At 49.6% G+C, this 12260-nt stretch overlaps 1 protein-coding gene across 2 annotated transcripts in view; it reads right to left on the bottom strand.

Moving 5' to 3' along the window:
• Nucleotides 1–3474: 3474 nt before the first annotated feature.
• RHPN1 (rhophilin Rho GTPase binding protein 1) overlaps nucleotides 3475–12260 on the bottom strand; it is a 40686-nt gene continuing 31900 nt past the window's right edge. For both annotated transcript variants that reach the window (XM_054059747.1, XM_009566224.2), the window contains exons 11-15: nucleotides 8796–8990; nucleotides 8457–8533; nucleotides 7091–7237; nucleotides 5695–5853; nucleotides 3475–5511 (exon numbers count right to left, since the gene is read on the bottom strand). In XM_054059747.1, the coding sequence (XP_053915722.1) occupies nucleotides 5317–5511; nucleotides 5695–5853; nucleotides 7091–7237; nucleotides 8457–8533; nucleotides 8796–8990 (773 nt within the window). In that variant the 3' untranslated portion in view covers nucleotides 3475–5316. The remainder of the gene's footprint in view (nucleotides 5512–5694; nucleotides 5854–7090; nucleotides 7238–8456; nucleotides 8534–8795; nucleotides 8991–12260) is intronic.

Raw genomic sequence — 12260 nt, forward strand, 5'->3', positions numbered from 1 at the left:
TGGGGTCTTATGTATAATGAATGTTCCAGTGCTGTTTGCTGACATGTAAGGTCACGCAGGAGGGCTTTAACACCTCAAGCTTCTGGGGAGCCATGGACAAGAAGTGACCTTGCAAATCATAGAACCATGGGATGGTTTGGGTTGGAAGAGACTTTAAAGATCACCTAGTTCCAACACCCCTGCCCTGGGCAAGGACACCTTCCTCTGGATCAGGTTGCTCAAAGCCTCATACAAACTGGTCTTGAAAACCTCCAGTGTTGGGGCAGCCACAACTTCTCTGGGCAGCCTGGGCCAGTGCCTCACCACCCTCACAGGGAAGAATTTCTTTGTAATATCTCATCTCAATCACCCTTCTTTCAGCTTAAAACTATTTCCCCTCGGCCTATGCCTGCACTCCCCGATCAAGAGCCCCTCCCTAGCTTTTCTGGAGCATCTTTCAGTGCTGGAAGCTGCTCGAAGATCTCCCCAGAGCCTCCTCTTCTCCAGGCTCAAAAATCAAACTGTCTCAGCCTCTCCTCATATGGGAGGTGCTTCAGCCCTCAGATCAGCTTTGTGGCCTCCTCTGGACTCACTCCAACAGATCCATGACTTTCCTGTGCTGAGAAGTCCAGAACTGAACACAAGACTCTAGGTGAGGTCTCACGAGGACAAAGCAGAGGGGAAGAATCCCCTCCCTCAGGGAGCACCTACCCCTGCCAGTGGGGCCTGAGTGCCAACTGACAGGTGCAGCAGGATGGGTGTTTCCAGTGCTCCCAGCAATATTTCACTCCTTTTATGGAGTGGATGGAACTTGCTGAGAGCTCAGGGTGCTCTACCCTGGAGGATGTTGCACTGCAAAGCTTGGCCTTATTTTTTTGCACAATTTCCTGATAAGGACCTTGCAGAATATACGATTTAAAACTACTTTTTATAGAACTATTAAGGTTGGAAAAGACCTCTAAGATCATTGAGTCCAACCATCAGACCAAGACTCCCGTACTGACTAAAGCATGTCCTGAAGTGCCACATCTACACATTTTTTTAACTCTTCTGGGAATGGCGACGCCACCACTGCACTGGGCAGCCTCTTCCAGTGCTTCACCACTCTATCAGTAGAGGTCTTTTTCTTAACGTCCAAACTAAACCCCTCCTGGTGCAACTTGAGGCCATTTCCTCCATCCTATCACTTGTTACTTAGGAGAAGTATGCCATAATTTGCAATGCTCTGGTCTCCAAAGCGTCCCAGGGACATGTCTACACACATTGGGTAGTAGTGCGGGTCTGGGGCAGATGAAGAGTGTTGATGCTGTGAGGAGTTGTGTGCATTGCACAGGGTGCTGCTGCCCTCCAGTGGGCTCAGTCTGCAAAGGAGGACGTTTGTGGGCAACCTGCTCCACACCCAGGACACGGGTGCTCAGGAGGGCCAAGGCAGGACATGGAGCTGAGGATAACACCTTCCACGGGACGGAGTGCGCTCTGGACAAGAGACCAGGTGGGCAGAGCCTCAGCCTCCTTCCTGGGAGCAGGAGAAAGCCTGCTTTGCCCCATTCTTCCAGAATGACCCCACTGATGTACTCCTGGACCAGGACTATTTGAAACCAGGTGCTGCCGAAGGGCCTGATCCCGCTAATTAATTGTACATCGAGTGAAGTGAGCAGTGAGAGCACCTTGCCTAGGTGCAGGGTCCCAGATCCAAACCATGCTGCAGCTGAGGTCCCTCAGCCCCATAACTCTTGGCTTTCTGTTGTCCCCAGAGACCAGCTGGAGCATTAGTTTGTAGTCAGCAACAACTCCAGAGGAGCAATTACGGGTTACAGATTCAACGAGCCATGAAGCAAGGAGGCAGGCACATAGCCACGGCTCCAAGACACTGCAGGTGCCTTCTTTTCTATTAAGAGAGTTGTTGTGTACTTAATGGAGGGGAAAATCAAAGCACCTTCCCACCACACTGGAAGTGCTGATGTATGGGCTGGGTGATTTTTATGATTGAGCATGAAGCTCCAAGAGAAGGAAAATTCAACTTCAAAGGGAAGAAACTATGCTGAAGCCCTATGGTGTTGTTGGGTTCTCTTTGAGAGGATTTTCCAGGATAGTGGGCAACACTGATTTCTAGGGCCCTTAAGACAGGAAAAAACCAAAGGATAAAACTAAACCCTCTTTGCACCTCCTCCTCTCTGGTCATAAGATGTCCCCAAGAGCTGCATTAACCAGTTCATGCCCAGGATGCCCCTACTGAGCCCACCTGGAACCCCTCTCCACAAGGACAAAGGTTGGAGAGACCTGAAGTTCTTTGCAATGGTTCTTGTGCTTTCTACCTATCTTTTGTTCCACCAACAGGATCCTAGAGGATCCCTCCCTCTCCTGGTCCAGATGGAGAAGATAAGCATGGAAATATCCAGCTTCACAGCATTTGAGCAAGGAAGGAGGGAGCCCCAGGCTCTTGCTGGTGGAGCACACATCTCATCTGAAAACACGTCATCAGAGGGGGAGGCAATTCTGGCTGCAGAGTCACCAGTTTCCCACATCCATTGAACGTAGGTGGAGGAAGGATCTACTGCAGCAGAATGACTTGCTGTGGGTGGCTTAAAAGAATCAGTAGGACTTTGACGTTGGTGCTGGGTACAGGAGGTCTGATGAAATGGGAAACACTTAAATTACAGAAATATGTTCAGAACAGTCAGATGCCGCTTTAACCCTGAATTGGAAGGCAGCAGAAAAAAAAGGGTTCCTAACCACCCTTTCATGTATTAACACAACGTTGAAAATACTGACTCTGGTTCATTGCCATCTAAGGGGGTTTAAACCCACTTCTGAAGCGGAGTTACTCTGTCCTTTAACCTCCTGAGCGGTGCACACTCCCTGATCAAGGGACTTGCCAGGCTGCCAGGACCAAGCCACTGGCTTGGTCACCCTCCCAAGACGATGGTGATGTTGGGTCCAAAGGAACCCCCATGGAAAAACAGAGGAGGAAGTCCTATTGTCAAGATTTTGCTGTTTACAGGCTACCAATGAGATCATCCACCACAACTGATGCCTTCAATCCCACTGATGTTGTCTTCCAAAATCAAAGGGGTTGGAAATGCCTGCTGGAAGTCTCTTTGGAAACCTCAAAACAGCAGGTCAAAACGTGGTGAGAAGGAAAGACTAATTTCTTGAATGGTTTCCTTGTTTTTCAGGAGAAAAGCCCCCAAGGGATCCAACCTTAGCCCTGTTCCATACCAATTAAATTACTGCTATGAAGTAACCCATGTGATAAAGACACCAGCTCCTGCTAGACCATGCTGGAGATGGAGACAGTGGCTCACCAAGGGCTGTTAGACCAATCTGGATGCTTGGGAGCTTGGTTTGCCTTGGATCAGGTTCCAACAGAGCCAAATGACCTCTCCCAACTTTAACAGCTCCAGATTTATGTAAAAATGACCCAATTTGGAAGCCCAGACAGGCCTTGATCTCCCAGTACCACGTGTCATTTGCAACAGACATGCATGCCACAAAGGGTTTTCAAATCAGTGCTTTTTAATCCATAAAAGGTGAGTGTCAATGTACAAATTAAAAAAACAAAAACCCACCAGTGTTAGGGAAATTATCTAACACCAAACTCAACCCCTCCACCAACAACGAAGGAGTTGGGTGATGCAGGTGGCAACGCGATGCGCAGGCTCGACACTTGCGCAGGCTTCTTCTAAATAAATACATCTCCAGCTTGGAGACGTCCAAGTCGGCAACACATTTAGGATCGGGGCAAGATGTTGCTCAGATGCTTTAACGGCAATGTGGCCTTTTCTGTGAACCTACCCACTTCCTTACTACTCCCGCACCAAGCAGCTGGTAAGATTACATAGAAAAGCTGACTGCACCAGATGGCTTCGTGGTGGCAGCCGGATCCATAATCCGGTCTGATAATGTCTCAGTCTACAGTGAGGCCTCTTGGTCAACAACACAAATTTAGAAGCCCTCTTTTAGTTCCCTTCTATAAAATTGGGGCTGAAAGCTTGGCACGTAGGCACTGAGCCACCCAAACTTCACGGTACAACCGCCGGGAGATGCTTTCTCGATGATATCCCGCTACCAGAGCGCGTTCACTTCATTAAACAACCACTACAAACGTGTCATGACTTAAAAAGTACAAAAATACAATTGCATTTCTGAAGGGTATTTTATACCTACCAAGATCATCCAAGCACTGAAGACCAGACAGCTCTTTAGGCTTCAGAAAAATAATGCACGAGGCAGAAATGGGATTGAGAAAATTTTGCCAATCTATCTAAGCATGTTATTCAGAATCTCCCAGCATTTCCAGTACAATTATCAAGATGCATGAATCCATCAGCCCAGCTCGGGTACAAATGCTGACAGGACAGTGTTAAGGTATTAGCAACATGTGCAAGATCCAATACTAGCACAAATTTAGTAGTTTAATAATCTGGAGGAGCTATCTTCCTGGAATTTTAATCTCATACAAGAAAATAACAAGGCTCTTAGCTATTAATCTACTCACATATTTAGGGCAATCCACCTCTACTGATTAAAAAAAAGCGAGACAACAAATGCATGTTAAGTCTTTCCCTTTTCTTCCAAAGAAGCAGGTTGTGCAGCTGGGCTGGATTTGCTGGGTCAACCTAAGTGTTTATTTAAAAGAAAATAATGAAAAAGCACTAAAAAATGGTCAAATCCATCCTAAATTCAACCCATTTCACTGGGACAGCCCTAACGTGTACTGTGGCAGAGATGCACAGTCTGGTGTTGCCTAGACCCCACGATGGGATCACCATGAGCCATCGATGCTCATGCTTTCCCCTCTCCCAAAAAGGGGGAGTTGAAGGCAACCTCTGGCTGGAGCTGCTGAATGATTCAGCTCCACCGGCAGTTCTTGGTGAGCTATAGCAGAGGTATCATCTTCTACCTTGTAGAGAAAGTCTAGGAGACGCTAAAGAAGGTTATAGCTTTTGCTTTAATGGCTGGGGCTTAGTTTGGCTCCTCCTCGCACTGAACACAAGACACAAACCAGTCCCTGCTTTATACCAAAGCACAGCTCCCCCTGACCCTTTAAGAGCAAAAAAAAAAAAAACCCTCAAAAATTAAAATTAAGAATAAATCAGTGTTTCCCCATAATATTTAGATGAGGATCGTTTAACGCAGGAGCTGGGAGATGGAGGAGTATGGTGCTGTGCATCTCTTGCCTCGTTGGAGAGGATCCGACCAGCGGCACATCCCCAGGGTGGGGAGGTCCTTGCAGCACTGACACCAGCACAGCTCAAGCAAGCAACCGGTGCTTGCGAGGGTTCATGGGCAGCCAGCTCTGGAGCTCGCAGGACACAACCTAGACCAGCTACCTCTTCAGTACATGGCTTCGTTGTCTCCCACCGCAGTGAAGGGGACACCATAGGTGCTCTTCTTGCTCCGCTTGCTCTTCTTGCTCCAGACCAGCAGTGTGCTGGCACTCTTGCTGTTCATCAGGCTCTTTCGGCTGTTCTCCTTGTTGCTCTTCAGCAGCCCAGTACCTGAGGACATTGCTGCTGCTTTCTTGTCCACCTGTTTGGGAAGGTCAGCAGAGAGAGGTTTGAAGCCAGGGCAGCACCCAGGCTTCAGATGCCTTCTGGTCACGTCAGCACCAGACGTGATGCCTGGCTTCAGCCCTGCACCTCCAGCTGGGGAGCAAAACACTAGGAAACCTCTTCTCTAGTTTTCCCCACTAAGGCTTGGGATGTGACTTACAGCTTTCAGTCCCTCTGAGCCCTGCAGGGTTATCACGCCGACCTCCACTCCCTCCTCCCCAGTGCTTTTCAGCAGCTGCACCACTTCGGCATGCTTGGACCACTTGCAGTCCTTGCCATTCACTGAGATGATGTAGTCTCCCTCCTTCAGCCCAGCTTCCTGCAGGGAAAGAGATGTTTGAGGTCATGGATGCTGCTGCACAAGGTCTGTTCAGTACCCACCCCACCCTGCAGAGATACGGGCCACAGGGAGGGTTGGGGTCCACTCTACACCTACAGCACAAGACAGTTGATCCCTTCATCATCCTAAAGATTTTATATCTGCTTTGCAACATGCACAGAAAAGTGGGGTGCTGTACAGACTACAGATGTCTTCTGCAGCTGCTGGAGATGGTCACGCTTGACATCCAGACTGCTATAAACTCCCAGTCCTGTGACTTTTTGCAGCCTTGCAAAAAGTGCATCCAGCTCCAACTGTTCGATAAAAGGTTAAATGCTCCAGGTCTCCAGAAGAAAAATAAGTTATCACCTGCAAGCCTAGACCTCAGAAAATCGAGCAGGCTCAGCAAGGTCCTACACGTACCCTTCATTCATCAAAATATCAACAAGGCTTTAACGTGCTTGAAGCAAAACACGCGATAGCTTGGGGCTGTGGGGACAACATCAGATCTAGGAGCCACCCAGCTGCAATGAAGGTTTAGAAACTTGTCCACACGTGGACATCCACATTTCAACATTGATCTGGAGACCAATCCCACCCCAGCTGAGTGCAATGAACATCAGGAGCCAAGGGGACACAACTATGGTCCAGGTATGGACGATATGTGGTCCATATTTTTAGTCTCCCAAAAAGGGATGTGATCCTACCGCTAAGCAGTGCGCGTTAACAGAGATGCTGGGCTTTGAATGGCAGGATTAATACTGAGCAGTGCTGAGGGTGAGGGGACACCTTTGGGGCATCCCACCATGATGCTCCAGCAAGCTTCTCTGGAAAAGTTGCCCCTGATGTATCAGAAAGTCAACAGAGCGAGTTTTCACTGCGATAACTCAAGTTTCAGACTTGCCATCTTGTTCCATTCACTGCCACATCCCAAAATGGGGGAGAAAGGAACTGGGCTGTTCCAGCAGCTAAAAAGAGGCTGCCAGCAGTTAAAAAATGAGTTAACCTCCATATTTTTCCCTTTGCTGTCTCCTAAAAAGAATCCCAGTTCTTCTGTGACATCCATCTGCAAGCCCCAGGCTAAGATTTAGCAGGGGTGGTCTCCACCTGAGCACACCAATGTAGTTACCACGTCATGGAATTAAGGATTAAGACCTAAAACCACCCAACACCCCTTGAAGCCACCTCCGACACTTCCACCATCCTCATGGGGTCAGCAAGGGCCTAGGGTACTCACGGCAGCGCAGCCCCCAGGAATGACACCGGCAATGAGAACGGGGGAGTCTCCTCGCAGCGTGAACCCAAAGCCATTCTCTCCTCTCATCAGGTGGACTCTCCGTGCTGGATACCACTTGTTTTTGGCCGAGAAAACCGAGAGGGGCCCCTGGGATAAGGCAGAAATGTAGAAAGCACCTTTCGGTGCAAGAGCAACTCCCTGCAACCTTGCAAAACACCCACTGATGGGGAAGAGGCAGAGCAAGAAAGCCTGTCTTCTCCCCATCTTTAAAGATGTGATTGATCCTGCCCAGCATTTTACCTTGCTTGCATACCCCAAAATGTAAATTTACACACTATAAAGCTAGAGATGTTTAAAAGCCTATGTCAGATGTTGAGTTTGTGAGCAGAAGCACAGTACTGTGCAGGATGGGATGGGCCCTCAAATGGTCTCCGTTCCAACCCTCTGCCCAGAGCTTAGCTCTGGATATCCTCTCAGCACTGCCTGGCTCCTATAAGGCAGGAGGAAGAGGTCGTCTTGTCATAGTCAGCAAGCTGGCATCAGTTTAGACACTACAATCCTGGAGCAAATGAAATTGAAGGCCCCAGTTGACGAAGCTGGCTCCTTAAATCCCACTGTCAGGAAATAAAACCCATTGCCCAAGGAAGGACGATGGGGATTGAGGTTTTTCACCTCACCCAGCTCTGCAGATGCAAAGCTGGGGTGATCCAGCAGCACAGCGCAAGCTGGTGGGACAGGTCACCTCTTCAGGATCAGACCCCTCCCAAATCTCCCTTATTTTCCTCTCTTTTTCCTACTTTCTTTTTCCCATTGGAGCAGGATATACCTGCCTGCTCTGGGGCTGTTCAAGAGCAGAAATGTCCAACCTCTCTGTGGGGTGCTGGGGGGGTACCTGGGGGACAGGGACAGCACAGCCACATCCCACAGCAGCTCAGCCCTGCTCCCCAGGACACTGTAAGCCTATGGTAGGGATAAAGGTCTGGTGGGATTCTCCTGGTGCCTTCCAGCTGGCATCATTGTGCTCTGTCCCCCCAAAAAGCTCCCACCAAAGAGTCCCTTTGGTCTTTTTCTCGGGTAAAGCCCACCCAAAACACCTGTGCCTGCTCCTCCATACACCAGAGGAGCTTCCAAACTCATTTAGGTCTCACAGAGACAGATCTGCACCCTCCCACTCCTCCTCCTGCACAGGTCCCTGTCTGCAAGGAGGTGGCTCACCTTCCTTGGAAAGCCGCCTGCGAGTGCAGCAGCTGTACTAGGAGAGGGAGACAAGGCAGCGGGGAGGAAGAAAACTAGGCAAGCAGAGAACACAGGGGAGGAGGAGATGTCTGCTGCCTTGGGGCAACCTCCATCCCATAGCCATACATACCAGCCTGTGGAATATGTCAGTCACCTTCACTTGGGAGAAGCTGGGGGATTTTATCTCTGGTTTCTGGTGTGTTTTGGCTGGTAGTAGGAAAAGAAAAGCACACACGCTGGGGTTAGGTAGTTGTGGCAGCTGCTGCCTCTACGTCATGGCGTAACCCATAAGACATGCAATCCTGCCAGACATGCAACCCTGAGCCCAAACTCCCACCAGAGATGCTAAACTGCCACGCAGAAAGCTCTGGCCCACAGTGACACGCCACAAACTCACCATGGAGTTTGTCCACCCCATGCAATCTGCCATGAATTCCCTCCCCAGCAGAAGTCCCCAAAAATCACTTACGGTGAATGTCTGGGGCATCTCCAGTTTCAAAGAAGTCCTCCTCGTGGTCAATTTCTGAGTATTTGCTCAGTGAGCGTTTGTGGGCAAAGGAGAGGACTTCCTGAAGGATATCCATCTTGCGTAGGATCTTGCACAAGCCATGGATCCTCATAGCTTCCTCGTGCTTCATGATTGCTTTCTTCAGATGAGCTTTGCCTGCAAGGGAACAGAGAGCTCGCAGCCTGAGGAGAGCGGAGCAGCCCTGTTGCCGCTGCTCTTCCCTCTCCGCTCGCTTGGCTGCCCACAGATGACAGCAGCCTCCGCGACTGTGTCACTCGACGTGACTCAGGGACAGCCCAGTCACGTTTGCAGCCTGCCAGGCATTCAACGTGCACTAAATGGAGTAGGTCCCAGCCGTCAGCTCAAAACCTCGATGTAGGGCTGGGAAAGGACCTTGAAGGGTGACCTACTTCACTCCCCCAGCGTCGGAGCTGGCAGATGTTCCCGAAAACCACCGGCGAAGGAGCTGTCACCACATTGTGCCGCCCCAAAAGTCCCTCCTAATGCTTAACCTCAATCTCCTCTGCAAATTAACTTCTCTCCATCACCTTGCATCCCTCCGGAGAGGACAATCAAGCCCCCTCCTCCTGGAGACACTTTTTAGCTTTGATGCAAGACATCTCCCTTTTTTCTAGGCTAAGCAAAGCCTTCTCCCTGTCCTACAGGTCCTGCTTTCCATCCTCTTCAGCATCTGCTCTTGCTTTGCTCCTCTCAACTTGTTTCCATCCTTGTGAAAACAGAGCAGCCAAAAAACGTCCAGAAGAGGAGAAATCACGACCCTTGGATGTGGATGCAGACATCTTTTTTTGCAAGAGACTGCAACCAAGATACCCGTATCCAACGCTAAACCACCAAAAAAGCTCTCTCTATGTATATTTATAAACATGTCTGATAAAAACACGTGTGCCTGTAGCATTTCCAACTTTAGGACACACGGTGGCAACATAAGCTAAGGAGATGACTGGAATTAGCTTCAAACTTGGAGGTCTACAACAGAGGGCCCCTACTTTCCCCCTGCGAGCAGTGGCAATTAAGGAACTACATTGAGGCTGGATGGAAACCAAAGAGGAAGAGACTCTTCAAATTAATCCTACCAAATGCAATCAATCATATTTACCAAAAAATCCACAGGCAGCTCAATACATGGGCAAGAAAGCAACGATGTTTTATCAAAAGGGAGCCTACAGGGAAAACTGGGGAGGGACTCTTTATCAGGGAGCACAAGGACAGGATGGGGGGGAACAGTTTTAAGCTGAAAGAGTGGAGCTTTAGTATCATAGTACAGTTAGGGTTGGAAGGGATCTTAATGATCATCTTGTTCCAACCTCCCTGCCATGGGCAGGGACATCCCACTAAATCAGGCTGCCCAAGGCCCCATCCAACCTGGCCTTGAATACCTCCAGGGATGGGGCATGCACAACCTCCCTGAGCAACCTGTTCCAGTGTCTCACCACTCTCATGGTGAAGAAATTCTTCCTAGTGTCCAGTCTAAATCTGCCCCTCTCCAGTTTACATCCATTCCCCCTGCTCCTATCCCCACAAGCCTTTACAAATAGCCCCTCTCCAGCTTTCCTGTAGGCCCTCTTCAGGTACTGGAAGGTCACTATAAGATCTCCTCTGAGCCTTCTCTTCTCCAGGCTGAACGAGCCCAACTCTCTCAGCCTGTTCCCATAGCAGATGTCCACCAGCCCTCCTATCATCTTTGTACCCTCCTCTGGACCCGTTCCAACAGCTACATATCCTTCTTATGTTGAGCATTCCAGAACTGGACGCAGGACTCCAGGTGGGGTCTCACAAGAGAGGAACAGAGGGGCAGAATCGCTTCCCTCAACCTGCTGGCCAAACTTCTTTTGATGCAGCCCAGAGTACAATTGGCCTTATGGGCTGCAAGGGCGCATTGCCGGCTTATGTTGAGCTTCTCATCGACCAGCACACCCAAGTCCTTCTCTGCAGGGCTGCTCTCAAGCACGTCATCCCCCATCGTGTCCTGAAAATGGGGATTGCTCTGACCCAGGTGCAGGACCTTGCACTTGGCCTTGTTGAACCTCATGAGGTTCTCAGAGGCCCACTTCTCCAGCCTGCCCAGGTCCCTCTGGACGACATCCCACCCTTCTGGTGTGGCGACCACACCACTCAGCTTGGTATCATCATTTAGATTAGATATCAGGAAGTAGTGATTTCCTGTGGAGGTGAGGAGGCACTGGCACAGGTTGCCCAGAGAAGTCATCCCTAGAGGTGTTCAAGGCCAGGATGGATGAGGCTTGGAGCAACCTGATCCAGTGGAAGGTGTCCCAGCCCATGGCAGGGGTGGGGACTGGATGCGCTTTGAGGTTCCTTCCAACAGAAGCCATTATGATTCCACGATTGAGCTTGGACTGCAGAGCTCCTGCCTGATACCTCGAGCAAGTGAGGCAAATACAGTTTTCGCCCCAGAAACTCCAGAACTGAACACAGGGCTCCAGGTGAGGTCTCACAAGAGTACAGTGGCAGAATCCCCTCCCTCAACCTGCTGGTCCCACTGCTTTGAATACAGTCCATAATACAGTGTGGAATTTTTCAAGGCCAGGTTTGATGAGGCGTTGAACAACCTGATCCACTGGGAGGTGTCCCTGCCGATGGCAGGGAATTGGGATGGGCTTTAAAATCCCTTCCAACCCAAACCATTCTATGAATATCATCAACTCCTGCTATTTTCCAGAGATCTGGAAAACTCTGGGAGCTTTTGGCTCTGCTCTGCTGAAGACGGTGGAATATATTCTGTCTGACAAAACAATGTTATAAGAATAGGAGATAAGGGAAGGGGAAAAATTATCCTTTCAGGGACATGGTTTCAATGCTGCCAAGTTTCTTCTCTTCCTGTAAACCAAATCCAGAGCTGAGGCTGTCATCTGCAAATTCATTATTCACCAGGAAATCTTGAACAGAGCCTGCTCCCCCCAAGAAGAGCAGGCACTGGAATCTGGGTTGATGAAAATTGCAAAACCAGGTAACAGCAGCTGAAGATATCAGGGTGCTGTTACAATGACACTCTGATTTGGGGGTTCATTTAAGAAGTCTCCTCATGCATGTCCCCCACCTCCCATCCCCAGCAGTGAAATCCAGATGATAGGACACTGCGGGGACCAGCAATGCAACAACCTCTTTCCTGGTGGGACCTGTCTCCTTTCACACATGTACAATGAGGGGAGAGAGCACCAGGAGGTAGCTTGAGAGGGAGATGAACAGGAGATGACACCCCAAAATCAGCATGCAGATCTTGCTTTCATTGCAGTCTCATTGGGGAGGTGCTGCCAAAACACAACTACGGCTGAATAAGCAATGTTCTGTTTCGCCCCTGAAGCTGAAAATCCGCATGGGAGGAAGCTCTTGTCTTCCAAGCCTTTTGATGCAGCTAAAAAAGCCACCCCATGGCATCTGCTGTATCTT

This window comes from Cuculus canorus, chromosome 2 (assembly GCF_017976375.1).
Source record: "Cuculus canorus isolate bCucCan1 chromosome 2, bCucCan1.pri, whole genome shotgun sequence".
NCBI classification, from domain to species: Eukaryota; Metazoa; Chordata; class Aves; order Cuculiformes; family Cuculidae; genus Cuculus; species Cuculus canorus.